The 26,747-nt window shown below is 58.5% G+C and overlaps 9 protein-coding genes and 1 non-coding gene across 12 annotated transcripts; 4 read left to right on the top strand and 6 right to left on the bottom strand.

Annotated features, from left to right (window-relative positions):
- Positions 1-3,131: 3,131 nt before the first annotated feature.
- MNN4_3 (mannosyltransferase) lies at positions 3,132-4,118 on the top strand (the record flags this gene model as incomplete). The annotated part of the gene is made up of 2 exons (XM_047992082.1): positions 3,132-3,895; positions 3,986-4,118. The coding sequence occupies 2 exons, from the start codon at positions 3,132-3,134 to the stop codon at positions 4,116-4,118; spliced, it is 897 nt and encodes a 298-aa protein (XP_047848095.1).
- Positions 4,119-5,160: 1,042 nt separating this feature from the next.
- MLH3 (DNA mismatch repair protein) lies at positions 5,161-8,368 on the bottom strand. Of its 2 annotated transcripts, XM_047992080.1 has the most exons (3): positions 7,782-8,368; positions 5,635-7,728; positions 5,161-5,548 (listed from the first exon to the last, which is right to left on the bottom strand). In XM_047992080.1, the coding sequence occupies exons 1-3, from the start codon at positions 8,011-8,013 to the stop codon at positions 5,319-5,321; spliced, it is 2,556 nt and encodes an 851-aa protein (XP_047848093.1). In that variant the 5' UTR covers positions 8,014-8,368; the 3' UTR covers positions 5,161-5,318. The 2 variants fall into 2 exon arrangements, with proteins under 2 accessions (XP_047848093.1, XP_047848094.1); XM_047992081.1 differs by having other exon boundaries at positions 5,161-7,728.
- Positions 8,369-8,647: 279 nt separating this feature from the next.
- Positions 8,648-11,361, top strand: JDV02_010346 (uncharacterized protein). Of its 2 annotated transcripts, XM_047992078.1 has the most exons (2): positions 8,648-9,025; positions 9,147-11,361. In XM_047992078.1, the coding sequence occupies exons 1-2, from the start codon at positions 8,992-8,994 to the stop codon at positions 10,304-10,306; spliced, it is 1,194 nt and encodes a 397-aa protein (XP_047848091.1). In that variant the 5' UTR covers positions 8,648-8,991; the 3' UTR covers positions 10,307-11,361. The 2 variants fall into 2 exon arrangements, with proteins under 2 accessions (XP_047848091.1, XP_047848092.1); XM_047992079.1 differs by having other exon boundaries at positions 8,648-10,762.
- Positions 11,362-11,405: 44 nt separating this feature from the next.
- JDV02_010345 lies at positions 11,406-11,488 on the bottom strand. The gene has a single exon. It is a non-coding gene; the product is annotated as a tRNA-Thr (tRNA).
- Positions 11,489-12,269: 781 nt separating this feature from the next.
- JDV02_010344 (uncharacterized protein) lies at positions 12,270-13,578 on the top strand (the record flags this gene model as incomplete). Its single annotated transcript, XM_047992077.1, has 2 exons — positions 12,270-12,823; positions 12,983-13,578. The coding sequence occupies exons 1-2, from the start codon at positions 12,556-12,558 to the stop codon at positions 13,576-13,578; spliced, it is 864 nt and encodes a 287-aa protein (XP_047848090.1). The 5' UTR covers positions 12,270-12,555.
- Positions 13,579-15,043: 1,465 nt separating this feature from the next.
- JDV02_010343 (uncharacterized protein) lies at positions 15,044-16,056 on the bottom strand. The gene has a single exon (XM_047992076.1). It carries the CDS (start codon positions 15,924-15,926, stop codon positions 15,081-15,083), a length of 846 nt encoding a protein of 281 aa, XP_047848089.1. The 5' UTR covers positions 15,927-16,056; the 3' UTR covers positions 15,044-15,080.
- An 837-nt stretch (positions 16,057-16,893) lies between these two features.
- On the bottom strand, positions 16,894-17,906 carry ras2_2 (RAS2 protein; the record flags this gene model as incomplete). Its single annotated transcript, XM_047992075.1, has 4 exons — positions 16,894-17,508; positions 17,568-17,629; positions 17,687-17,736; positions 17,815-17,906. 4 exons carry the CDS (start codon positions 17,904-17,906, stop codon positions 16,894-16,896), a joined length of 819 nt encoding a protein of 272 aa, XP_047848088.1.
- A 448-nt stretch (positions 17,907-18,354) lies between these two features.
- JDV02_010341 (uncharacterized protein) lies at positions 18,355-19,079 on the bottom strand (the record flags this gene model as incomplete). Its single annotated transcript, XM_047992074.1, has 2 exons — positions 18,355-18,641; positions 18,722-19,079. 2 exons carry the CDS (start codon positions 19,077-19,079, stop codon positions 18,355-18,357), a joined length of 645 nt encoding a protein of 214 aa, XP_047848087.1.
- A 312-nt stretch (positions 19,080-19,391) lies between these two features.
- Positions 19,392-22,799, top strand: JDV02_010340 (uncharacterized protein). Its single transcript, XM_047992073.1, has 5 exons — positions 19,392-20,415; positions 20,498-21,441; positions 21,499-21,592; positions 21,698-22,049; positions 22,121-22,799. The coding sequence occupies exons 1-5, from the start codon at positions 19,559-19,561 to the stop codon at positions 22,727-22,729; spliced, it is 2,856 nt and encodes a 951-aa protein (XP_047848086.1). The 5' UTR covers positions 19,392-19,558; the 3' UTR covers positions 22,730-22,799.
- A 1,092-nt stretch (positions 22,800-23,891) lies between these two features.
- Positions 23,892-26,042, bottom strand: JDV02_010339 (uncharacterized protein). Its single transcript, XM_047992072.1, has 2 exons — positions 25,338-26,042; positions 23,892-25,283 (listed from the first exon to the last, which is right to left on the bottom strand). The coding sequence occupies exons 1-2, from the start codon at positions 25,859-25,861 to the stop codon at positions 24,047-24,049; spliced, it is 1,761 nt and encodes a 586-aa protein (XP_047848085.1). The 5' UTR covers positions 25,862-26,042; the 3' UTR covers positions 23,892-24,046.
- Positions 26,043-26,747: the final 705 nt, after the last annotated feature.

Raw genomic sequence — 26,747 nt, 5'->3', positions numbered from 1 at the left:
CACCGCGGCGTGCAGCATCTTTGAGTCAATATAGCGGATTGATGGGCAATGGCGGCGACAGCAGCAACATGCCGTGTGACGACAGAGGTGATGGGTGCTTCCGTGCAGTCTGTAGGCAATCTTGGCAATGCGTGCTTTCCCGTGCTACGGTAGCCCCACTGATGCCGGTCATGATGGACAGCAGCCCAGGTAGCACGAACTGCTACTATCAACTTAGTCCGTCATCGTCGGGCGTCACAAGGTCGTGCAATGGAGCCAACTCAGCTCGGCGCATACCTACTCTGGCGGGGCATCGTGCGTTGGCGGGCACTCGATGACGAAGGCGTAGCGGTCGACAGTTACTTTTTTTCGGCGGTCCTTACGTTCTTATTCTCACTCGATGTACTAGCTTCGCAACGCCCCCGGGCCGTTCGGTTCGTTACTTCGTTCAAGACACGCAGCCAACTGTAGAGGCGCCATAAACCCAATCGATGACGCCCTGATGAAGCGGTTCCTCGGCTGGGACGAAGACCCTACTGTATTTCGTTGCTTGCTCGCGCCGCGAGGTTGGTTGTACGCGGCGGGGGGCGGCGTCGTCATCTCCCGCACACACGACCTGCTTCCGTAGGCGGCCTAGCCTTTGTCTCCGGTCCGCCGGCGTCCTTTGGCAGGCATGCAGCACATGTGTTCGCCATCTGGCCCTCCGGCAGGCGATCGGGGACGGTGGGTTCCTGGCGATGGATGGACGCTGGCTAGTACTGTACTAACTTAGTACGTTGCTGGATCGCGAATAGCGCTGGTGCCGGCGCGTGGCTTGTGCCGACGCGGGGCCGACGAGGAGGGAGCCGCCAACCAGGATGAGACGAGATGCGATTCGGGAAAAGGAAGAAGGCCAGACATGGATAAGGGTAGCTAATAGCCGATGCATATCCACTCGTTTATTTCGCCATTGTGATACAGTACTACAAGTTAATAAAACTCAGATCATTTAGTATGCGGTGCAGAAATAAAAAGGGGCAATAGTGAGGCAGCGACGGCGTCATGGCCAACGAACGAACCGGTTGGTCTGTCGGTCGGTCGGTCCACGGCCGGTCGGCGCCGATGGTGCAGCATGGAAGTGGTCGGGGGCGACGGTCGCGGTGCGGTGCCGATGAGGGCCGGCGGATGGACGTCAGGTCAGGTTGTCGTTGATACGGGCGGAGGGCGGAAGGACGGGGACGCCGTGGGGGGGGGGGCGTGAAACACGGCCACAAGCCAGGGCCGTGGCTGGCTTGGCGCGCGTGCGTGCGTGTCTCATGATGGTGATGATAATGGATGATGAGAGCAGTCAGTCAGTCTGCTGTGGTGGCCCTACGATGTGCTAATCGCTGCAGTACGTACTGGTTCACGCCTGGGGTGGTGCTGAACCGATGCGGCGCACCGCAACGCCCTCAGCCGCTCAGCGAGCCAGACTAGAACGACCAGACCGTACCTAGCAGCGAAACAGCCACAGTGCACTGCAATGCACGGCACGGCACGGCACGGCACAGAGGGAAATCTCGAAAAGGGCTAGGAAAGGCCTCAAAAAAGGCCTGGACCTGGGTGCTCTGGCAAGCACGGCATCGCATCGCGGCGAACGGCAGCCAGACGGAAAGGGCCCCCCCCCGCCACATACGTACGCACTCAGCCGCTGTTGGGACGAGGCTGTTTTGGCGGCGGCGCCGCCTGTGCCGGCGAGCCGACGAACCTGCCGCATACGTACATGAAGCCCAGCACATACAACGGTCCGTGCTTTCGTGCTATGCTGTGCTGTGCTGGTGCGTGCGTGCGTACAGTATACGTGCCTGCGTGTAAAGCTGGGAGCGAACCTTTGTGGTTATTAGAGTTCCCAATGCACGAGTGAGAAGGAGTGAATGACGCTGCTGCTGGCGGCCATGTCCTGAACTGGAAAAAGCAACACCAGACAGACACAGGGTGGGATTAGAGAAAATATGTAAAGACAATGCCAAGAAACCCGCGCTGGGGAGGCAGGGCAGACAGGCAGGGCAGGCAGGCAGGCGCGAGGCAGGCGGCTGGTCTTGCCCACGCAGCGGCGGCGGCGGCGGCGGCGGCGGGTAATAACGATTGCTACCCACACACACCAACACACACGCACACAAACACATTGCCCACTCACTCACAACCACGCACACCGTCCTCCTCGTCGTCGACCTTCTTCGTCGCACTCGCACACACGCGCACACTTGCTTAATCCCGTTTGGCGTCCCCTACCTCTACCAACCACCCACCCTCCCGACACCCCGGTCCGTCCGCCGTCCGCCCTCCTTCCTCGGCGCCAAGCGCCAAACGTTATTGCCAGATGGAGTCCCTTTCCCGGGGGGGCGTGTTCTTGGCTGTCCCACGCTGCATCAATCGCTGTCTGCTCATCAACGGCGGCCATGCCCGCCGCCCCAGTCAGTCCCATCCATCGTTGATTCATTCATTCCATCATTCGTTAATGTGCGTCTCGTTCCGGGCTTGGCGGGCCTGCCTCGCCTTGGCCTTGTCCCAGCACATCCCACATCACCCCCCCTCCCCTATCATGCCTTGCCTACCTTACCTCCTTGTTATACGTACATGCTGCTCCTACCGACTACTACTAGTAGTAGCATCGCTCCTTGTTTGTGTGTGTGTGAATTTCCCAACCTTCTTGGCTGAGTGCCACTACTCAAACACCTGTCCAGCGCCGGCGTCTGGCTTAGACTGCATCCACGTACATACATACATGCCTGCTCGCACCTGTCCTACGTCCACGCCACCTCGTCTCGTTTGCTACTCATCTCAGCTTCATCCTTCTCTTCCCCTCTCTCTTCAACATATTCGACCGTAGTAGTCCAGCATCGTACTTTTCAGCCTTCTTCCTGGCTGCCGCAAACGCTCAGCACTCACACGCAGCATTCGTACGCCGCGGCGCAACCGATAAAGTACGCATACCGGCATATTTCGTCATCATCGTTTGGATGTTGCTTTTGGAGTGTTGAGCACGCGACACAACATTGCCACCATCGCCACCACCACCACTGCTGCTGCTGCCCACCCGCCTCACCTACGACGACTTGACGACGACGACGACACCTTGCTCGACTCTCCTCTATCCTCCGCCATCGGCGGCACCCTCTCCACACACAGATACCATGACCATACTCCGGTTACCCTCCCTGATGAGGGCCGCCGCACTCGTCCTTGCCGCGGCGTCGGCCCTCGTCCCGCTCGCCTCCTCCGCCGTCGCCAACCCCAACCCCGAGCTCGCCAAGCGCGACGACGATACAAAGTACTTCCACGAGCCCTGGGGCAGCCTCGCCCTCGGTCACTACGACTTGCGCTACTTCAAGGAGGAGGTTCCCTACGAACAACACACCGCCGTCCTCCGCGACCTCATCCGCAGCTACCTGACCGTTATGGATGCTGCCGGCGCCGAGACATGGATCGCTCACGGCACTCTCCTCGGATGGTGGTGGAACGGCCAGATCATGCCCTGGGACTACGACCTCGACGTCCAGGTCAGCAATGCCACCCTGCAGTGGATGGGTGACCACCTAAACCGCACCGAGCACTCGTTCAACTCGTCGTCCAGCCCCGGCTCCGTCAGCAAGTACGTCCTCGATGTCAACCCCCACCACTCCGACATCGACCAGGGCGACGGCATGAACATCATCGATGCCCGCTGGATCGACATGCAAAACGGCATGTTCGTCGATATCACAGGCGTCCGCGAGCGCGAGGTTGACCGCCCCGGCTTCTGGAGTTGCAAGAACTTTCACCACTACGCCAGCCAGGATCTGTGGCCCTTGCGCCGCACCGAGTTCGAGGGCGTCCGCGCTCTCGTCCCCTACAGCTTCGAGCAGATTCTCGTCGACGAGTACGGTGCCAAGAGCCTCGTCACCGAGGAGCACGAGAGGTAATGAGACAATCTCCCCCCTTTTGGAGACATGCCCTAGTACATGCCGAGATTGGATCCATGCTGACCAAGGTGCATGCCATCATACAGTCATCGTTGGGACCGCGACATTAAGCAGTGGGTGCGCATGGACGCCGAGGACGAGAGGCGGGCCAAGGAAGAGGCCCGCGAGCGCAAGCGCCTCGAGATGATCCGCGACGGCCGCCTCAACACGAACCCCTGAGCGCGCCCAACCCACCCGCTCGCTCGCACATATATCCGGTACGACGCGCGCACGACCGCTCACTCTGTGGCCCCGACTGGCGGTTCGCGGCTGTTGCTGTCGCTGCTCCTCCGAATCTACTCGCGCTGCCCTCTCCCGCGGGCGCTCGTCCCATATTAGACGTCCTTCGCAATCTTTCGCCGCTGCCGCCACAGACGACGACCACGGCAAGGACGAAATCTCAGCATGATCGGCGTTTGTTTTCTCCCATCATAAGCTTGCTGCATTTGCCCACGCATTCTCGTTTTTCGCGTCCCTGGTCCATACATGACGTGCGAGGGGAACGTCAAACTTCACCCGCGCGCTTTCTTCTTCCTTTTTTGCATGTACACTTGTCCCTTTCCTCATGGGATTCTGCGCAATCCCCTCTGGGACGAAACACGACACAACGGCCGCTGTTGCGGGGGAAGTCTCTTGCATCTTTGCATACAGGCGCTTCGGACTCTTTTCGCGCGCGAGAGGTTCGAAACAAAGAAACGAAACGACACGCATTTTCTCGCATTTGGAGCGACGTCCGGGGATGGAATTATAATGAGGGGCGTGCGAGCGTGCGTGCCACCTTGCGTAGGGGGCTTCCTATCCTGGAGGGATGGGTAAACGAAATGAGCAGAGCCGCACGGGGAGGCGCGTGCGTTCGCTTAACTATGTACGTGTATGATAGATACCCAAACCGCATTGCACGGGAGATTCGTGGTGGAGGGGGGAGGATGGGAGACCGGAGAGGGCGAGGCTCCGCGCCAGCTTGGCCGCCTTTGATGACAGACGTGCCTGGGTCGGTAGACCAGTGCAGGGCAGGGCAGGGCCATCAGATCTCGTCACTTGCGTGCGCGTAATGGCGAGGGAGAGGCAGGTAGAGCGCAGAGGCAGATGCTCAGAGCACGGCCCGCGCGAGATCCGTCTCGAGCAGATTAGAAACAAAGATGGTCGACGAGGGGCGTCATGCCTGCAGTCGAAAGGCACATAGCATAATCAAGGCATCATGTCTGACCAGGAACCGATCATTTGGCAGGTCGAAAAGTAGTTTTTCCCTTGCTGTTGTTCGCCGATTGTGAACTCTTGATGCTCTACTTCGTGATGTGTCTGCTCGACCGACGTCAAAACAAGCCATCACCAGCCACAGTCCGCATCCCCCTATTCGGTCAAGTTCCGAGCATCACTGCCTCACTGTCCCTGGTCTTGCCTATCCATCCACCAGCTCTTCCACCGCTCCGCCTCGATGGCCGTCCCGTCCCGCCAGCCCCCGATGCGGCTGCTTCCCGGACCTAGATCCGCCAGCGGCACCATGCTCGGCCGCCCATGTGCGCACTGGAACGGGAATGCGCACCGCGAGAGCCGTCCCACCAGCGCTCGGCATTCGTCGGGCGTCAGCTCGTCGTTGAACATGATGGCGCCTGCGAAGAAGGACACGTGTGTTAGAGACCGTGGCCCTTCCTGCTCAAGTGCCTGAATGGGTCGTGCTGCCTGGGTGGTCACTTACTGCGGCAGGACCGCGAGAAGAGCAGCTCGAGGATCCCCGGTGGACAGCCGCGGAACCAAGACGGCCATGACCTGCGCGCCTCCCGCGAGAGGGACCGCTCTGGAACGGCGTTGCTGTCTTCCAGCGCCCACGTCTCCTTGCGTATTAGATCGATGATGAGGCGAGGCTCACCGCGGCATCTCTCGAGTATACTCGGCGGGAGGCCCGTGACCCTGACCGTGAACGCGCCTGGTTCCGACTCGACAACAAGAGAGACGCCCCATGCCTGGAAATGGCCGCGATGACGATCGATGAGCTCACCCTCCCCTTTCGGCGTTTCAAATACAATGTCTTGGTCCAATGACTGCGTCACCGGCTTGACGAGATCTGCATCTCTATTAAAGTATCCCGCCATGAGCTCTTCCAATCGGCATCGCTCGTCGGCTGCGTGCTGGTCCACCATGACTAGTGCCTGCGATTTTCTGTCAGCAGGCATTTGAGTCGCTGACACCAAAGGCAGCTTGATGAGAATGAATTTGCGATCGACCTGGGCGACAAATTCTGCTTCAGCCATGGCAGAACGCGAGAGACGTCCGGCAAGGCTGACGGATCCTACTTCGAGATTGACGTTCGCTTCTTTGCTCTGGCAGTGATGCAAGCCTGACGTGCCTCGATATAGGATGCCCACGGGGTCATCACCAGAAATCTGGGGCACTGCTGTCGGAGCGGTCTCAAAGACCGGATTCCTCCATGAGTCGAGAATTCCCTGAAGCCATGGGCTAGGAGCAGGCTTGGGCCGGCTCGCGAGGACTCGGAGACGCTTCGTTTGGTGCCCTGCGTCAGGTGCGCACTCGGAGGCGGAATTGGCTCTGACGACGCCATCCGCGGACTGGACGGGCTCTGACTCGTCCATCAGAGGGTCTTCGAACGGCTTGCGGACGAGTTTTCCACCTTGGCCTACCAGGCGTCGTCTACCTGCGCCTGGAGATTGCCTCCGGCCCCGTTCATTCGGCAGTGGCTTTGGACCGTGGAGATTGGACATTGCCCACCCAACCTTCTCGCGATGCCAATCGCCAAAGGGGCTCTCTGCTCTGACTCCGCGAGCAGAGTCACGAGGTAGCGGCGGGCTGGTTCTTCCCTGTGATGGTGCAGGTGACCGGCTGGATGACTTGCCTGAGCGCTTCAGCACCTTTGCTGTAGAGAATATTGACTTGTCTGACAGTCTTTCGATGGCCAGAGGCCGAAAGCGATGCTTCTTGAGGAACTCAAAGGAGATCGTCTGCAGCAAGCCCGCAATGTCACTCAGCGCATTCTGAGAGTCATCAAGTCCTCTCGACTGGACGCTGGATCCGAGCAAGTGGATTTGAAAGTAGAACATGGGCCATCGTTCAAGCCCCTTTCGGAGCTTTGAGTTCGGGCCTGCTCCCTCAGCATCCTCAACAACACCAAAGCTAGAGTTGCCAAACACCTTGTTGACGGCGTCGTAGAGAACGTTTGAGTCGTGGCTGTCTAGTATGGCCTGAATGCCGAGGCTCATGGCCTGCGACCGCTTTGTAGCAACCGGAGTTGTGGACACGCATCCTTTAATGCGCACCTGGCGAGATGAAGCTGACACGGGGACCCACGATGAGGCGTCCGCGGAATCGGCCAGTGACGCCTGAACGAAGAGACTGGACACCCGCGCAACGAGATCTGTGTTGCAACCGGACTTGAGCCGTAATTGGCGCTGGGTGTTCGCCTCGTGTAACGACACGGACAACTGGCTCGGCCATGAGAGTAGCATTGTCATGACTTCCCGAACGAGGCTGCCCCATTCCTTGTCGATGGCGGAACGCTCCCGAAAAACCGACGCTCGATGCTTGACCCTGACAGGCATGGATCCGAACAGAGAGCGGACGGACACCCGGGTGCCATGGTCGAAGACGTCGAAACGTTGTTCTGGGGGTGCTGGAACACGCCGGGCCAAGACCTGAGAGTTGTGTATCGATAGGTAAGCCGACGAGATGTGTCGGTAATGATGGGATGCCACCGAAAGCATTGACAGAGCCGCCACAGCGGCAACGAAGTCACCCCGTCTGCCATGGAGGGCCGGAGATTCGGGGATCTTGGAGGTGTCTTGCCTTAAGTTAGCAGGCTTGAGTCGCAGCATGGGGCGCGATGCTACATACGATGGAGCTTGGCAAGGCCGCCGTCCTCGAGAAACTCGCGAGGCTCTATGCCGGAGCCATCATCGTCGACGAGGCAGTCGCCGCGGGCAAAGTCGAGGCGAACGTTGATACGCGAGGCGCCGGCGTCCAGCGAATTGGTGACGAGCCCGCACGCGACGCCGTTCAGCGAGGTGACGGCGGCCGAGGACTTGAGCTTGTCAATGACATGGTCAGGGAGCTGACGGATGGACATGGCACAAGCCCCATTGTGCGATGATTGTTTGGGGACCACGGGCGCAGTGGACAGGCTGCAGTCCCGTCGCCTGTGGGCACAAAGCGAAGGCAGGAAGTTGGATGCTTCTTAATCTGCAGTCGGCCTATCGATAATGAAACTGGGTTGAGCTGAGACTTTGTCAATGCACGTATCAGTGACGTCGCGCCGCAGCGGCAACTCCATAGGGCCTGCACCTGCAGCTGGTAGTGTCTCTCCAGCCGATGCGCACTGTGCGGCCTACCCGCCCAGCAGATGATCGACTCTGGGCTGCCGACGTGCGGCGGCCCAGACCTGTTACTTGGAATGTCTGTAGAATGATGAGCGATGATGAGGCCTTGATACTTGCTCGCACTACCTGCGTCTCGTGTCTCATGTGAGACGCGGGCATGTCGGCCCGTGGCACGGGGCTTCATTCCGACTCGTTCCGCTATCACGTGATGACGCCTGGACCCTCCTCTCATCAGCTCAACAGCAGCAAGGCCCCAAGGCAGCCGCCGCAGTCCAGGTCCAGAGGGCCCATGCGTCATGGGCAGCAATTACGAGCGGGCCTGCCCGGCGGGGGCTCAAGCTGCCCAGTCCAGCTCGGCCCAGCCATTGTCGCACTGTGCCGTCCGCCCTCCTCACCAGTGCATTGGCACGCAACGGAGCGACACTAACGTACCGGCAACGCCTACCAGGGTTACCTTGCCTTCGCATCATCAAACGTCGCCCACTGTCCAACGTCGATACGAAACCTTATCAACCTCTCGCCCAAACGTCAACGCTCTTCCCGTCGTCTACTTCGCATTGCCAATCTGCGTCTGCGTCTCGCCTCGCTTACCGTCTTCGCCACTAGACACCGTTGTCGACGCCCGTGCCCGACGTTCGCTCGTTGCTGGGCCTGACGCGCCAGCTGTCCGCTGACCGCAGCCCAAGCCCGCCAGGCTTTTGTGCTGCAGCAGAAGCAAATACGTCCTTATGGCCACTACAGATATTGCGCCCGAGCCGCACGGTAAGCTGCCTCATCTGCTCGACCACCCGGCACAGCTCGGCGGCAGCATCCATTATGCCCGCTCTCAACGGCGTTCGTTGCGGCTGGTCCTGGACATACAAGCGTGCTGACGAGCTTGCAGACCGACAGGCGCACCGCCGGCGACCGTTTTCGACTTGGGTCAAGCGACTGACCAACTTCAAGTCCTCGTCGGATGGCGACCGACCCAAGCGACACACCAAGATCAAGAGGGGCAAACTCAACAACCCTTACCCGCAATCGGGTCACGTCGGCGGCAATCACAACCATGCCGACGACTACGTCAACGGCAACGGCACCGTCAACAGTCGTGGGAACGGGAGTTCCTACTCGTTTGTCACGGCGCAGACGGGCAGCATCGTGTCGACGGATGGGGCGACTCGCGTCTCGGCCGACGCGGATGACCACGCGCCGATGACTGCCGGAGGCCGGAGCATGGCCGGCACCGCATCGACGGAGAACGAGGGACAGCGCTCAATCATTGCGCCCAGCTCGCTTGCGGGCACGAGCCGCACCGTGGGCGGAGGCATTGACTCGAGAAGAGGCGGAGACAGCACCTTTTCCAGCCCTGCGCCCTCGGTGCGGTCCCTGACAACGACCCTGACGACCATCCAGTCATTGGCCCCCAACGGTCACCAGGCATCTGGGCAGGCTCAGCACAGCAACACGCAGTCGATCCACTTCAGCCAGCCCTTTCCGACCACGTCGCCCGCCTCGGCAATACCGGCCCATCTAGCGCCCACCCCCGCCACGGGACACCCGACGACTTACTCGGCGGCGACGGCCAACGGCCTTTTGACGGACAATGCGTCCATTTTGACCCTAGCGTCATCTAGCAAGCGGCGCCGACGCCGCTCCATGGACACGGATGCCTCGGTCCGCGCCCTAGCGCCGTCGTCTCTCTGGGGCGGAAGCCGGGAGAGTTTGCCATTGAGCGTCTTGAGCGCCTCGGTGGACCCGGCCGCAAGCTCGACGGCGCCGGGGCTGCATGGCAGCAGCTCGCGCATCGGGGCAGAGCGCACAAGCATCTACTCGGCCACAGGCGTGGCGTCTACGCTGCAGGGAGAACGCAACAGCGTTTATACGACGAAACAGGGAGACGGCGCAAGCGTACGGAGCGGACTCTTGGGCCACGGCCGGCCGGACAGCATCAGCGGAGCAAACGCCATCGCAACGAGCCCGCTGGCCAGTCCCCAGGAAGAGCCGGGCGAGAGGCACGCAGATGATAGGGAAGATGAGCGAGTCCTGCGAAAGGAGGAGTAGAAGGGGACAAATGACTTTGCACCACGGTTTGGGCACGGTGTACCGAGTTTCTGGACGGCAGAAGGGTTGCTTTTATTGGTCTAGCATGGGAGAATGGCGCGCTAATCATGATTGTCGGGAGCAGCGCAAGAGATACCCTTGAACCTAGGACACGACAGTACAAGACAGGCAGATTCACGAGAGCGCTACGAAGCATACTGTGAGATTGATCGATTGTGAAGCACGGCGCGGTCAGGCGCGTGCATGGCAGGTGGGTTGCCGCTGTTGTCTTACTCAGGCCTGTCAGTTCTCGACGACGTGTTTCAGAGTGACGGGCAGGAGCGCATCCAGAGTCGCAGCGATTGCCGAGGCGCCCAGCCCATGGCAACGTGGGCGAGCATGGGTTGGGTTGGGTTGGGCTCGGGTCGGAGGGGCTACGACAAAGGGGTTCAAAAAGGCGGTAGAGCCGCTCGGGAGTCCCGGGGGGGGGAGGGGACGATGGGGACTGTGACGTGAGGGCATCCGTGTTGGACGCGGCGACGACGGGGGGTGAACGCCGAGTTGGGCATGTGTCTGTCTCCTCGTGAGGCGCAGTATCGGCGCGTGGTTGGACGTGTGTGTGATGTGGTGGTGGTGATGATGATGAGTGGTGATGAGTGAGCGAGTGTGGGTGGGTGAGTTGAGTGAGTGGCCCGGTCTTGGGCCTTGGGGCTCTTTTCTCTGCGCTTGTCGTCAATGTGATGGGGCCGTCTGTTCGAGTTGCTCTGGCGAAGCCCATTCATTCAGTGGTGGTGGGCAAGCAGCGGCGACGGCGACAGTAACAACAACAACAACAACGCCGAAGGCATGATGAACATTTGACGAGGGCCGCTGCGCGAAGGAAATAAGCTATGGAGGCGTAGAACGGGCAGAGCGCCCAGTTTTATGTACGGGGTTTGAGGCGCCACAGGGACCATGTCCGTTGCAGTCCTCGCATACACACACTCTCTGTCTCCCCTCCCCCAAGCGATGATTACATGTAGGCGTGAACTCGACCAAAGCAGAACAACCCAAGAATAAGAAGAAGAAAAAAAAAGGAATAAAAAAAGACTACGTAGTAACAAAAAGGAAAATCGCGGTTTGCCCCCACGCTGGATCGAACAGCGGACCTCATCATATCACAGGTGGTACGAGTGATGCGCTCTACCACTGAGCTATAAGGGCGAAACGTTTAGCGATGGGATACCCGCTTCCCGAGCCCTTGAACGGCCTAAGAGCGCACGCAGCAAGGGGGGAAGACCCTGAAGAAAAAAAAGGGGGGAGGGGGGATTGAGAGGCTCGGCCCACCCCACGGGCTTGGTGGATCAGCGGGTCCGGCCGGGGGGAACGGTCGGTACGGCGTCGGAGGGTCAGATGAGTGTGTGGCTCAACCCCAGTTGCTATGTGTAAGATTTCATGCTTCCAGGAACGAATTGCCACACATCTGTGAGTGGGGGAGGAGGAACCCTCGTCCAGATCCAAAGTAGGGGACAGGAAAAAACACCCCAGGCAGCTGCATGTGCGGTCGCTGTTGTTGGCATGGAAGCACTACTATTACAACTCGCCAACCGTCACGGGCGCGATTGGGTGACTGGGGTCTCTCATCAGATTGGCACTTACACCAAAAAAGGGCCCCAGCCGGACCGGCCAAGAAGCGACACGACCGACCGACCGACCAACAACCTCGCCCCTGCCTGTCTGCTGCCCCGTTGCGCGCGTCGCGGATCCCCATGCCATGCACCTCCAACCAACATCAGGAAAGATGAGAGGGAATAATCTGCTGTGCCACGATGCGCCCAACGGGGGGTTCTGCTGCATCGTGGGCCCACGTGATTGCGAAGCGAGAGAGAGAGAGACAGACGGGGAAGGTGAGAGGGCGCAGCGTAGAAGGGCTACGAGCACCCTGTTATGCTGTTCATCCTCCTCGTTCCCCCCCTCTCTCTCTACCCGTAGGGTGGTACAATAACGGCCCTGCTCAATTTCCCCTTTCTCGCTCCTCCCCCGGCAGATCTTGCCCTTTTCTTCTGCTCGCGAGTCGATTGACCATCGCGCGCGTCTATTTCTACCAAGTACTGCACGTCTGCGAGACCACGCCGGCTAGAAGGCCGCCCTGTCCCCTTGTGGACTCCCCATCCGCCCGATACGCCCGTGGGCCGCGGTTGAGGCTTTGGGAAAGGGGCCTCAGAGGGTAATTAATGGTCGTCGTCTGGTGGCGGTAGCGGTACTAGTGGGTGGTGAATTTGCCGCCCGCTATGGTGACTCGGCCGCTGCTGCTGGTGTTCCTGGCGGCCGTCCTGACGGGCCTCGTCGGGACGAGGCGCACCGCCGCAGACTTTGTCCACCCGCCGCCATTCTCCTCCACGGCCGACAGGTATCAGGACAACCCGCGGTATGAGTGGGGAAAGAACATCACCGTCGAGTGGAAGTTCACGACGCCCAACGAAACCGACCTGGTGCTGGGCCTCGAGTTCCCCAGGAGGATTGAGCATCCCGACGACGCCACGTATCGAATAATTTACCGTAAGGCGCCCCCGTCAGATGGCAAGACACCAGGCCTCCCCCTTCCTTCTTGTTCCTTCTTGAGCGCGCGGGGGAGAAGTCGTCTGACATCTTTGCCGTTACTCCACGCTCGACCTTCTCTCTCCCTCGCTCGTGCCGTGCATGCTGACCCAGGTCTAGGCAACTTGTCCGAGGCCACCACGAGCATGCCCTGGAATGTCACCCTGATCGGCGACGAGGACCTTGTGCCGGCCACCTTCGACGCCATATGCTACCTGGTGCACGTCTACGCGGGCACCACACTAGTCAAGGACCAGTCGGCCTACTTCAACGTATCCCTCCCCCGCAAAGCAGCGCCATCCCCGACGACCATCACCACAACCGCGGCGGTCTCGACGCCGACCCCCACGCGGTCGACCGCGCCCTCCTCGACGGGGGGTGGCGGCGGTAGTGGCTCGACGACACTCTCCCACGGCGCGGCGGCGGGCATCGGCGTCGGCGTGACGCTTGCCGTGCTCGTTGTCCTGGGGGGCCTGGGCTTCCTGCTGTGGAGGCGCTGGCAGAGGCGCCGCGACGCGACCCACGAGACGCCGGGGGATCTTGGGTCTCGCGACGCTGAAGAGGGGCAAAAGCAGCAGCAACAGCTGTTGGATACGAAGGCCGCCGGGCCGGAGCCGCAGGAGATGGGGGGCGGTGGTGGATGGGAGAAGCAGAATCCGTTGGAGATATCGGAGCTGGACGGCGGGCAGAGCAGCTTTGTACACGAAAAGCCATGAGTGAACGCGCCGCTCCCACGAGTGGCGATGGAAGGAACATGGAACTCTACTTATATGAATGGCTATGTCGTCAAAATGGGTGATATGGGTGATGGGCAGGCCTGGCGGGTGGGTGTATATGAACGAGCGACCTTTTTTTTGCCATGTAGCGCTGCACGCAATTTTATGCAAGAAAGGTGTTTCTTGCTGTCGTGTCGGTCGGCCATGAGGATGGACGTTTTCTTCCATCTATAAGGCTTTCATTTCGTGAAACATCTCTCAACCTGCGTAGCAGTTCGTCAAAGCCCTCTGCAGATGCTTGTTTGTCCGTCAAGCCACCACCACGTGGCAGCTGGCACGGACACTACATATACACATGCATCCTCGGGTGGCCCCGTGAAATCTGCAGTATCTTCACACTGCCTCGTTGGACGGTGGATTGAGGTTTGGACACCGCTATTCGTAAAATATATATCAGATACAATACGGCCTGTGAGCTGCAGGTTGCTGAGGAGGGGGTCGTCGAGGGGCCGCGTCAACGCTGAGTCTTGGTGAGCCCTGGTGGTGGTGGTGGTGGACGCCGGGCTTGATAATGATGCATCGCTCCGGATTGACGATGCGGGGGCAGAAGCATATCCTACAACAAACGTAGTTTCGCCGTCCTCGCCGCCCTCAAAGTCCCGCACGAAGAGATTAAGAAACGAATACGACTCGACCCGCACCGACAGCGGCCAAATCCTGCCACGGCGAGCCACCACGGCGGCCTGCCCGCAGCTCCGCGTCTTCTCTCCGAGTCCGGCGGCCGCTATCGCATGCCGATGCCGATGCCGATGCTGCTGCATGGACCACACGCCAGCCCTGCCAAGCGCGCGCCCGACACGCGCATAGTCGGCCTGCCACTTGAGCGTCACCGAGAAGACGCAGTCCGGACGGCCGCGGGCCGCGCTGCACGCGCCGCACCGGGGACGGGCCTCATCGCACCGGATCTTGTGCCGGCGGCAGCGCTGGCAGCCATGGTGGCTGCAGCGGCGCGTGGGCGTCCGCGGCGTAGAGGGGTCGCGTTTGCGAGGCATTGCGATGGAGAGAGAAGAAGGGGGGTTAGAAGGGGGAGTTAAGCCGCGGGGGAAAGGAGAAAAGGGGGGCGGGGGCGGACAGTCATGAAGCTCTATAATAATAATTTGTAGCGACGTTGATAGTCGTATAAGGTTGGCTGAGAATGTGGGGGAAACGAAAGCTATATAGGTTTGGGGCTAGTAGCTCCGTTGGGGATGGTCAATCGCGCGGCCTTGGGTGAGCCGGCAGGCACTCCGAGTGAGCCAAGCAGCACGTAGAGGTGCTGGTGGCCGTGCAACTGGATGAGCCAGGCATCCTCATTGTCATTAGTTCTCGCGTCGCCTTTTATCACGGTTCGTTCCCTGAAACGGATGTGTCGAGTTCGTCCAGTCTCCAGCCTCAAACCAGAGCATATCAACAATATGAACACCATCGACTCGTCGAACCCACGAGACACATGCATATAGTGCTCAAACGTTCGCCTCAACATTTGTGCTCTCCTCTACATCTATCTTCACCGCGTCCGGAAACTCCCTAGCAATGTCCCCCTCGTCAAGTGGCTCTAGGTCCCACTGGTCCTTCTTACCGCCGGACTTGTCGTCATCATCACTATCCTCGTCGCTGCTGTCTGTCCTATACTTCCCGCCCGACATGCACTTGTACTGGGCCTCGCCGTCCCACTTCACCTTGACTCGGATGACGCGGTAGGCGACGACGATCTTGTTGGCCGTCAAGCCGTGAGCCAAGGTCCGCCCCGGCGACATCGCGATGTCGAGCTCCGGCCCGCCCAGCAATGTAGGCACGCCTGTGGGGGTGGCGCCGACGTTGATTTTCTGCTTGGGGTTGTGTTGCGTCTCCCCGGTCGATGATGTGGAGAAGCCCGCGGCGATCTTGAGGCCCGTCACCATGTAGACGCGCTTGCGGCCCACGAAGGCGCTTTCTAGAAAACGCTGCACCTGCTGCGAGGAGCGTATGCACTCGGTTACGAACTCAGCCGTGGGCGAGAACTCGACCGTCTCGAGCAGCTTGCAGCTGTACACGTTCTTCTTATCGCTCGCAAAGGCGTAGATGGGGTCCCCCGACCCTCGCCCAGCGCCGTACGTCACGGTGACTCTAAGGCTGCTGCCAGCCGTCTCTTCAAAGTCCGCGCTGGAGCTCTCGTTGACGAGGCTCGTGGGTGGCCTCACGTGCTCGAATTGGTTAAGCGGCGCCGTGAGCGTCTCAAGCGTCGCGAAGATGCTCCCCAGCTTGGGCGCCGCCTCGCTCTCGGGGTTGATGTCGAAGGTGGGAGTTTGGAAGTAGTAGAGCTTCCCCATTGTGGATTTCTGTCTTTGTCTTGGATGCCTGACAGTTACAAAGCGTCCCACTATAGTCGCCCGAAGAAAGAGCGCAGAAGACTTTGGGGCAGGGTTGTAGAGCTCTCGAAACACACTTGTGACCGAGGGGACGCTGATTGAAGGCAGGAGTTCCAGCCGCACCAAGGCAGCTGACGTATTAAAATACCGCTTCCCCGCCTCGAAGTCCGGCAAATCCACAGGAGCTCCTGTGACATCCTAAGTGGTCTAATTTTTGACGTTTGCGGTGCCAAAAAAAGGGAATTGCCATTTCTACACCTCTTGCCGCCCTTCGGACATTGGAGTTGGTGGTACGTAGGGCATACATACCGGGCTACATGGTCGAAGTGTTGGGCTTGCTTTACACTGTCCTCCGGAATGGGTCGAGACGGCATGTCAAAGAGTCTTTAATGAGGAGCGACTTCGAACCGTGTCAGGAATGGCGGGGATATACACATGCAGGAACCCACTTCCGATGGAGGGTGCTATACCTGGCTCCTTGGCTGTCATACTACTGAGAGCCTCCGGTATGACTTCTATAAGATAGAGGCATCAGATCGTGACGGAAACGATGACCTGCCTATCGTAACAAGTCACCCCCTCTCGATTTACGGTAGCGCGCCCCCGAGAGCCCCCCCCCCGGCACTTTGAGGGTTGACCGGATGTTTTGGGGGGGGGGGCAAGGTCCTGTTAGTTCGCCATATCGGCTGGCCGTACGTCTCTCTTTCGGCGACTACGCCGCCGGATACTGTTGAAAGAGCAGTAGGACGAAGTAGCAGCAACAGACCGTCTCGTGGTGTTCGGTGGCGGCCGCAGCTGTTCTATCTGTCTCACTTTCTTTGAAGGCGGACAAAAAACGGGGATTATGAAACGCCGCTTCATGCTCCGGCAGCTGACGGTCACCATCTGATATGAGTCTGGTTGAGCGCGACTACCTCAATCTCACGACTCAATCCTTGAACACCCTCCTCGCGGCCCCCTTGACCCTGTCTACCAAACCTCCAAACACCGTCGTGGGGGGCGATTCCGGCTTTTCTCCCGGGCGCGTCAACCACCAACTTCGCGGAGTCGCAACCCGCTGCTGCTGGCGCAATGCCCGAACGACATCGTAGAATGTCTTCTCATCGTTGATGCTGTTCTTTGCAGAACATTTGACAAACTCGCATTCCATCTCCCTTGCTAGATCATACCCCTCTTTCGTGGACACCTCGCGTTCGGTGATCTTGTCGCACTTGTTCCCGACCAGTACAACCGGCGGTGGCAAGTCTTCGGGCAGGCCCTCAGATCGGCTGATGCTGCTGATTGCACTCTGCATGCCCTTGACCCGCATTACCTGCGTATGGAACCTTCGCACTTCCTTGAAGGCCCGCCGGCTGCTGATGGAATATTCGATGATGAACCCTTCCGCGTCGCGAATCCATTGATCTCTAAGGGCGGTATACTCTTCGTGCCCGGCCGTGTCAAGGACCTCAATCATGCACGGCTGGCCGTCAACAACGACTTGTTTGCGATAGGAATCTTCAATCGTGGGGTCGTAAGTCTCTACAAAATGATTTAAGCAAAACTGTGTTATTTCGGATTAGCAGACTTTTGTTCTGTCAGGGAGCGAGCGAATGCCATCACCTGGGTTACCATGGCGGTTTTGCCCGAGCCGGGATGCCCTAAAACCACCAGTTTGTATAGAGCTATTCTTTTCAGTCTTCCCCCTTTCGAGACTTGACCTGGTGGCGGCAGCACTTTACCACAGTTATCCGACGAGGCCCATGGACGTTGGAGCTCGCCGGGTTGTTGTCTAGTGTAACGTGCGTCAGCAGGCTGTGACTTGGACCTATTCCAGGAAACTTCTTGGTCTTGGATGCTTGTCGCGTACCTGTCGTCTACTTCATTCGTGACTACGCTAACATCTCCCGTCTCATTCTGTGCTGGCAGCGTCTCCGACTGGGCTAAGCGGATGATCTCCATGTTAGAGCAGCGGTGGCCTGAGAGGACGCACTAGGACACGAACCTTCTTTAGAAGAGGCGGAAAACAAATCTGGAATTTTTCTCTGCGCTCGCACAACGAATAGTTGGAGTTTTTCGTCGTTTAAATAGTAGTCGTTCTGCACGGGGGAGGGATCGTATCGAGGAAGGTCCGGGAAATAATCGGCCCACCGATGGCCAGCTCTCGGTCGCTCAATTAGACGAGCGCTGGAGCAGCAGCTCGCTCCGGGTCGAACGTGTAGACGGTTCGCTTCGTCTGGTGCTCCTTTAGGTACTCGAGTCGAATTCTCCACCTAGAAAAAGACTCGGCCAATCGCTCGAGGAAGGGCTCGGATGCATTCTTGAAATGCAGCTTGACTTCGTGGAGCGCAAGCGCCTTGAAGCCATCGTAAGCGCCTTTGAGGCCTTCCTTCTGTCGATAGAGTTCTATTCATCTACGCCGGCGATTAGCTCCGGCGTCTCCAATTCGAAGTGCATGTCCATGCAGTCGGTCGATGGTGTCTTCGATGTAGGCTTGTAGCGCCATTCTCCGTTTCCTCGATGACAGTGCTGGAGTATCAGGAGCACTACCCGCCTGGGAGTGCTCGGCAGAGGATAGAGCCTCGAAAGAGAGCAGCGAAGCGTCCGACTCGGCATCATCATTATCATCGTCATCATCGTTGTAGTCGTCGTCGGTACCAATTATTTGCTCACATGACTCAGATGGTTGTTCCAGCTCTTGTCAGGGTCGACGGCTCCGTTAGCCTCCATGAGGCTCGAGTAGAGAAACAGGAACGGCGGAAAGGGGCAATGCTAGCCATTAAGGTCCCGCTCCAGCGACTGAAGCAGTCGTCTGAGAAGTTTACAGATATCGGGCACGTCTTTAAGCCGAACGTCGATTGACCGAAGGCCCTCGCCTTGGATGCCGACTTTGGCGCACCACAGGTTGAACTCGGCATACTGGCGAGACGTCCAGTGCCCATGTCTTGCCTTGACAATGTCCTCCTGGTCCTCCTCGTCCTGCAAGAGCTTGTACAGACGTCGCTCGCAGCATTCGGCGATATGCTTGAGGCTGGCGGTCTCTTGAGGATCCGTCTCGGGTTGTGCCAACTCGATCTCCGTTAGGCTGCCAGACTGCTTCTGAAGATCCGACTCAGTCTCCGCCAAGTCCGCCATACTGGCGCAGCCTCGTACCTAGGGAAACAGACAGAGCAAGAGTTCGCAATGAAATTGTTGCTGAAATCCAAAGCCAGGGAAACGTAGCTTCATGTGGAATGATGCAGGCGGGCGGGGGAGATGAGCGTTAAATCAGTAACAAGCTGCAGCCTCCACGAATTAGGGCTGTCTCGCGGGACAAGTGAGATTCCGGGCGTTACCCGCGACAAAGTGACAGGGGGTTTAGCGGGCGTTGCGTGATATATGGAAATATTCAACAGCTTCTCCATCTGCATGCAGGAAAAGTGCAGAAACTGAACCCGGCCTGCTAAGACTCAGTTCGCACGTCGATCACCCCCGCTCCCTTCTTACGGCTGGAGACCAAAGACCAGACCTCGTTCAACCAAGTTTGCAAACCCATCTACTCTCATCGCCTAATGGTCTCTTTCTATCCGACTCTACCTTTCATCTCCGTCGCTGTGCGTAGCTGATGTACAGCAATGTGGCAGTTAGTGCTTCTCAGCCAGGTCATTCCGGCCTTTGGGGCTCTGGCCAAGGAATTCGAGGAGCGCGAGATTTCGGACCAGAGCCTGGCCGACGACGCCCGGGACTGCTACTCAGACATTATCAGCATAGGGCAGGCACTGTTCGTGTCTCGCGGAGAATGGGCTCCCAGCGTTAGGGACGACGTCCTCATGGGCCTCCTGGAGGCTCTCGAGACCAGGCTGCCCAAGGGTTGGGGCCCTAGCCTCTTCTACTTCACCGCATCGACCTCGGCTGGGGAACAAGACGAGGAGGGCAGGTTCCCACGACTAAAGGACCTGTCCAAGTCCCTGAGGTCGAATGACCTCGGGGGTTTCGACGAGTGCCTCGAATTGCCCTCTCAGCCCGGCGAGGTGCGCGATGAATACCTGACCCTCGTGGGCCGCAAGGTGTCCCTATTCCACAAGCGCGAGAGGCAGTCCAGGGCGGAGCGCCAAACGTTTGTCCGCCGCATCAGACTTGCCGGAAAGCACCTTTTGGACGTGTACTGCAGAGATACCTCCACCGCCGATGTCGAAGAGTTCAACCTCTCGCAACATCCCAGCCATGGGATGAAGGAGCTGGCCAACCGTCTTTACACTCTTCTGGAGCGGCACTGGAATTGTCGCTGTCCTCAGCACCAACAGGCAGCCGGGCTGACTGGGAAGCGAGAGGCGAGGCTCAGCCTGATACAATATCGCCAGCTGGCGCCCAAGGTGACAGCAAGTGAAGCACCGGCGCAGAGCTATTGCCCTGCCAAGTTCGAGGTCCTCCTCCCTGTTTGCAGGGACATCATCGAGTGGAAGGTAACTAATGTCGAGGTCAAGAGACAAACGTAAGATTAAGTCCCCTCTACAAGTCCTTGTCATTATCTGGTGTCATGTAAGTTAGTGCCTCTTGCTGACTGTCAAGCTCAGGGCCCAGTCAGTGGCCAGACCCGACCGGCACTTGGTCAGTGACGACATCTGCCAGTGGCTATTCGACAGCGACGGGTTCCAAGTCGACTTCGTGGCCGAGTACAACTCGCTATGGCACCTCACGCCCAATTTGCTCGACGGTGTCGCTGACAGCTATACGGTCATGGAGAGCCTCGACCAACTTCTGGGGGACGGTGCCGCCATATCGGATGTCGCGAAATACACGCCTCGGGAGAAGCTAACTCTGTGCTATATTCTCGCCAACTCCATGCTGTTTCTGTATCCGGGCTCCTGGTTTCACTCGACGTGGAGTAGTATGAACGTCTACTTTGTCTGCCGCGCCAACGGCTCGAGTCAGTCGCCGGTGTCGTCGCCAGTGCTAACCTTCCCATACCTATCAGTCGAACTCCAACAGGCACAACAACAGAAGTCTCCAAGGCCCCACATGCAATACCACCCACACCCTGCCGTCCTGGCTCTCGGAATCATCTTTCTCGAGATCGCCACGGGTGACAAATTCAACAGGTCACAGGAGAAGGAGCAGTGGAAGGCGTTCAACTACGACGGCCTGCATGCTTTGAAAAGGCTGGAAGAGTGTGAGGCACGGAGTGAGCGAGACCGGTCTAAACGCATATCGCCCGCCTTGTATAAAGCCACTCGATCCTGTCTGAAACTGGAACCGCCATCCAACTTCCCAAGCCAAAGTCTCGCGCACGAGGGCCCGATCCGACAGTATATATTGTCATGCATCATTCAGCCTTTGGCGTCGGAGCTCAGGGACGGATACAAGGTCCGTCTCGAAGAACTTGGCAAGTTTCTCATGTCAGAGAAGGCCATGGAAAGCAGCAACAAGTCGACGGGCCAGCATACATGTAAACGGGGGACCACTGCCCGACGGCGGTCGTCGGCTGCCGCCGTCGACTTGTCTCTTGCCGAGCTCGAGGGTATGGTGTTCCTCACTCCTAGTCAACACAGTAAAATATCTGAAAGTTACTATGCAGAGAGGGTAGAAATTACGATTGGAAAAAGACGCGAGATTTGTCTTCTTGCAGACGGTCGGGACACGGACGGCGAAACACGAGTCGATCCAGTCAAGTGAGTCATGCCCATCAACTCCCCAGCCTCGTTCCATTATTCAGAAGAAGACCATCAGTCTGCATACGGAGAGTGACGAGGCTACTAACGTGTGGAGTTGACCAGAGTATCCATGGCGGAGAGGTGGCTCGAATATCACAAAGATGCCACCAGCCGCATACGGAACGAGCTCCGCAACTCCACGCTCTGTGATGCACAAAGGGTCAAGATCGCCATCTTGGACAGCGGCATCGAGCTGTCAGGCACCCAAAAAGCCCAGTACGGCTTCGATGCAAGGGTGCTGTATCGCAGTTTTGTTGACCCGGAGAGGGCCAACACACAATGGAATGATGAAGACGGCCACGGGACGCACCTCGCCGTCCTCCTCCGCGAGATTGCGGAGAATGCCGTCATTTGCGTCGCGAGAGTCTTTAAGAAGAAGCCGCATATCGTCGAGTCAGCAGAAAGCATTGCCAAGGTAAGTGTGCCACCATAACGGCGCTTTTGAGTCGAGCTCAGATAACCCAACCCAATTACCACTTCATCTAGGCTCTCCGATACGCCGTGGATACGTGGCAGGTCGACATTGTCGTCATGTCCTTCGGCTTCGGAGAGGAAAACGGCACGGTCTCTGAAGCAATTGACTACGCGGCATCCAAGAAGGTGCTTATGTTCGCGGCGGCCTCGAACGACGGCAAGAACCGTCCCGACGGAGTCGCGTGGCCGGCATCTCGGACTGACGTGTTCTGTGTCCACGCGGCTGATGGCTACGGCAACCCCTCGCTCTTCACACCGAGCCCCCAGGACAACATGCGTGTCATGGCCCTTGGGGAGTGCGTCCGCTCGGCCTGGCCACCGTTTCCAGAGAGCTCGAAGCGTAAGATGCCCGACAACCGCAAACTCATGAGCGGCACGTCATGCGCCGCAGTCATTACGGCGGGCATTGCAGCCGTCGTTCTCGACTACGCGAGGGGTTACCTCGGCGAGCAGGAGTGGTGGCGTCTCCGGCGATACGACTCCATGTGGCGGATGTTCAAGGAGCTCGGGGGTAAGGGTAGTACCACGGGATACTGGTGGATTAATTATTGGACCTTGTTTGACCCCAAGCGGAGGGCGCCGTGGATAAAGGAAACCATTAGGGGTTTTATAGAGAGCTAGATTAAGCGTGTAATATCAAGCCTGCATGGGTATATGTGTATCCGCGGGATATGGAAGCCGTTGTTGAAAATGTCTTGAGCTTGGGATTTGCGTGACGTATTACTTCCCCCAACCTGTGTAATCAACCCAAGCGCCGCCGGGTCGTGCTGTAATGGTAGGATTTGCTAGTCTCATGCTCGCCTCACCCGGCGAGAGAGAGAGGATCTATGGCCGGCCGGGCGAGTTGGTGGCGCTGCTCCAGACTTGAGAGTGCCGAACGAAGATTTCGTGCAGATGGACGGGGCAGAAGCGCAATGTCTTTTCTCTTATCATCCAACGATACAGATCACACAGTTGTCCCAATTCTAGAAGAGTAGTGCAAAAGAATCACCCCTTCACACTGACACACGATCCTCGGACTTCCACACAAGACCATGCCGTTAGGCACGCCTCTTGGAGGAACTGGAAGAGCGCCACCAGGCCCCCTCGCACCGAGGTCTCACTGAGATCGACTCAGCGAGACGGCCGATGGTACCTCTCCCTGAAACTTGCAAGGGGCGGCGAAAACTAGGGCAGCTTGGCAGTGGTCTGGCATGAATTCGCCAACGGGAAGCCCTGCTTCGTATAAGCGGCTTCGGGAGCGTAGTGAAACCGGGGAACACTTGGTTCTGGGACATTCTATGCAACCAATCCACGTTCACCACATTATATACGGCGAATTTTAACACCTAAGGATCTAAGGTTGAACTCTCTCCAACACAAAACTTGATAGGTGATGGCGAAATCAAGATGAAAGGCCTGGTCTACGTCCAAATTAGATATTGCGCCCATTACAAGGCGGATGGGGCCCCGTGCATATGTTGGGCCACCGTTTGCACCGGAGCCGAAGCCGCAACTTCCGCCGTGTTACCGGGTCTCGTGCGGAGGCAGCTCTCCGTCGCCGGCCCCCGCGGATCATGCAACCTGCCCATGCTTCGTCTTTTTCAATGTCTCGTTTGTGACTCTCCGTCTGCATGGGACACTGGAATCACGAAGAGGACGACCTAGGTTATCATGACGCGGGGCCTTGACCTCTACTCACGGGAGAAACGCAATTATTAAGGCAAGACCGCGTCTACGGTTTGTGCGGAGGAACGCCTTGTAAATTCGGCAATAATAAATCAATACTTAAGGCGGGCAGCCCTCATATATGTACGGAAGAAAGTCAACACATTGCCACCACACCTTGGACCAGATCCAACCTGCGCCGAGACCCCTCACACGCCGGTAGAAATTGCAATGTCGTCCAGGTCATATTATCCAAGCATGTACTTCGAAGCCTCTATCCAACATTGTCCATCACACACTCTCACGAGCATGAACCGGCGGCTCATCCACACTAACCCCGTCCGAGTCCTCCATGCGCCTTGAAGCCCGGTGAAAGTCCCCTGTCAGGATTCCTGCATTTGTCATGGGCGGCCCTCGGCCACCGTCATCGCGGAGCTCCCAGCTGCCGACGCGTTCTTCGCGCGCCCCAACCTTGGTTACGGTGACGTCGGGGTCCCCAGGCATGCGCTCCGCGCCCTTGAACCCTCCAAGCGTGGCGTTGCGCTCTGGCTTGCCGGACCGGCGCAGACGAAAGCCTCCAAGTGCGAAGAGTGCAAGGGAGACCAGACCAATGATACCTAGCACGATGACGGCGCCAATGACGCCACCGACGGCCGGGCTCATTCCCGAATTGGTGTTGCTTGGGCACTTGGGGTCTTCGCTGTTGTTCGGTATGTAGCCACACCAGGGGGCTGTTCCTTCTGGGCGGCAGATGCTGCACCAGCCTGTCGGACTTGTGCCCCTCTCCTGCATTTGCCGTACAAATGACATGAAAGGGATGCTCGGCCCATCGTTCCCAGAGCCGAAAAGCGGATAGTCTGCAAAAGTCCCATTCAAGGCGGTCGCCGACCGATAGTAAAAGCGCACACTTAGATCATCCGCCGACGGGAAGCCGCCCCCGTTGCTCGCGTAGCGCTGGGAGACGAGCTCGAAGACTATGGCTGCGCCGTGGTATGGAAGCGTTGAGAGCGGGCCAGAGGCAACATTCTCCCTTGTGAAGAGTCCTCCAACCGATAAGAATGAGAGCAGCGGCCGAAGCGTCCCAAACATAACGGTCATCTTGCTGCTTGCGCCGTTGGCGGCGACGGTGCCGTTGAACGCATTGGCGACGTTGTAAGCCAAAGTCCGCCCGGCAATACTATAGAGGGTTTTCAGTGAGATGTCTTGGCTCGTGGTATTGACACTGGTCTTGGCTCGCTCCAGGTCAAAAGCGTTGGCCCGCAAGATGGTGAGCGTGTTGTTCGCATTTTTGAGACCCTTGTAGACGGTCTCATTGTGTTCATACTGGTAGTTGACCATTTCGTAAATCTCGTAGGCATTGAGATACGTCGCATCGCTTGGGGAGATGATGCCTTGGAGCGGCCCGGATGAAAACAGGTCCTGATAGAAGACGCGGTTTCGGTCAATGCTGCCCTGAATGGCTTGACTTTGTGTGAGGTTTGCGCCTGTCTCAGCCAGCCATGCGCTGCACGCGACATCGCCCTGGAGCCTACGACGTCTGTCAGTCTTGTAAGACGATGACGTTGGGTGCGGGAATACTCACGCGACCGACGTTCTCTCCTCGCTGGACAGGGTTTGGACCAGTGCGTACTGGTATCCGTTCAGAGGGTATTCCGTGCCGTTTGATCCCGCGGCAAAGTTGTTCTTCAGGTCGCTGGAGCCCGTCATGTCAATGTAGGCGTCGGTCTGCGGCGGATATAAGCCCTGCATGAAAGCGGCGGCACCTGAGGCTATCCATGACTCCGTTCGAGAGAGGATTCTGAGCTGCCGGTTGTCAATCGCATCCTTGGAGATCTCCTGTATCTGCGCCGAGTCGGTGCCGCTGCTATTGCTTCCCACCAGGTACCGGCTGCGAAAGGCGGCGCCTTGCCTGCGGAGCTGCTGGGCGCCCTCGGGAGTGAGAATCGTCTGCGGGCCGGGCGAGGTCTCGCCGTTGTAGATGTATGCGACGGCGGCCCAGACCTTGGTGTTGCTACCGCTGCCGCCTCCGTCCGTAGACTGCCCCGCTGCTGGGCTGAGGAGCAGGGCGGAGGCAGCAAAAGCGGCGACGGTGCCGAGCGGGGCCATTTCGGTCGCGACAGTCAGGCGGGGGTTCTCGAGCTCTGAAGCAGCAGCAGCAACAGCACGTGTGTGGCGAAGCGACAGACCAGTCCAGCTGGGATAGCCTAAGGTAGGAGAAGAAGTGGGAGTCGCCTCGATTCAAAGAGAAAATGGAGGCAAGAAAGAAGTAGAAGTAGAAATACACAGGCTGAGGAGGCGGGATGAGGTGGATGCAAGCCAGAGGCAGGAGCTACTGGACAGCCGAAGCCGGCACCTGCATCTAATTCTATGCGCAAACCTTGACATGGTAGCTAAGCTATCTGCGTCAATAACTTCATGCCATCACCTCGTCACGCCTTTCACCCCGGGCTTTGCGCGCCTGTAGCCATTCAGCTTGTGCGGACCAACCCCCCCAGGAAGGCATGCGGCAGACCTCGTGGCCGCCGGCTTGCATGGCCCGAAGAGGGGCTGATGGGGGATGCGGGTGGTGAGGGGCACTTGGTTCCTCCACACGAGCTTCCCAACCTGCCGGGCGGGCGCTACCACATAACGTTACTCGCTGCAAGGTGGTTGCTGCATTCGGACGGGCGTCATCGACGATTGATGATGATGCGGGGCGGCCAACAACAAGATGGCCCGTCCGTGGCTTCGCCCAGCCTTTCAGCTTGTCCAATATTGAGGCAGTTGCGGGAGCGATGCAATGAGCAAGGGCCGACGCGCCGACATGCCCATTCCCGGCAGTGTACTCCCGTCGCCATCATGGCCGCCAGCAGAGCCATCTATACTGTACGAAGTATTCGTACATGTTGTGCCTGGCGCGTTCCGCCAGTCAGTGCTCCTACGATGCCTTCCCGCAGCAATTCCTGTCGGCACCTTCGGAGACGTTGGGTCTCGGCCGTCGCGCCCGGCGCCA

The sequence above is a fragment of the Purpureocillium takamizusanense genome, chromosome 12, assembly GCF_022605165.1.
Source record: "Purpureocillium takamizusanense chromosome 12, complete sequence".
In the NCBI taxonomy this organism is placed as follows: domain Eukaryota; kingdom Fungi; phylum Ascomycota; class Sordariomycetes; order Hypocreales; family Ophiocordycipitaceae; genus Purpureocillium; species Purpureocillium takamizusanense.
Note: the sequence above shows the minus strand (reverse complement) of the source record. Positions and strands in the feature narration are given on the sequence as shown.

Excerpts from the sequence above, each read along its gene's own strand:
- MLH3 (XM_047992080.1), bottom strand. The coding sequence starts at position 8,013 with ATGTCCATCCGTCAGCTCCCTGACCATGTCATTGACAAGCTCAAGTCC. Across the intron at positions 7,729-7,781 it reads CGGCCTTGCCAAGCTCCATC|ACACCTCCAAGATCCCCGAA; the intron begins GTATGTAGCATC and ends ACTTAAGGCAAG. Across the intron at positions 5,549-5,634 it reads CTTCTCGCGGTCCTGCCGCA|GCGCCATCATGTTCAACGAC; the intron begins GTAAGTGACCAC and ends CCTTCTTCGCAG.
- JDV02_010346 (XM_047992079.1), top strand. The coding sequence starts at position 9,080 with ATGCCCGCTCTCAACGGCGTTCGTTGCGGCTGGTCCTGGACATACAAG.
- JDV02_010343 (XM_047992076.1), bottom strand. The coding sequence starts at position 15,926 with ATGGGGAAGCTCTACTACTTCCAAACTCCCACCTTCGACATCAACCCC.
- JDV02_010340 (XM_047992073.1), top strand. The coding sequence starts at position 19,559 with ATGTGGCAGTTAGTGCTTCTCAGCCAGGTCATTCCGGCCTTTGGGGCT. Across the intron at positions 20,416-20,497 it reads GTCGAGGTCAAGAGACAAAC|GGCCCAGTCAGTGGCCAGAC; the intron begins GTAAGATTAAGT and ends TGTCAAGCTCAG. Across the intron at positions 22,050-22,120 it reads CAGCAGAAAGCATTGCCAAG|GCTCTCCGATACGCCGTGGA; the intron begins GTAAGTGTGCCA and ends CACTTCATCTAG.
- JDV02_010339 (XM_047992072.1), bottom strand. The coding sequence starts at position 25,861 with ATGGCCCCGCTCGGCACCGTCGCCGCTTTTGCTGCCTCCGCCCTGCTC. Across the intron at positions 25,284-25,337 it reads GAGGAGAGAACGTCGGTCGC|GCTCCAGGGCGATGTCGCGT; the intron begins GTGAGTATTCCC and ends CAGACGTCGTAG.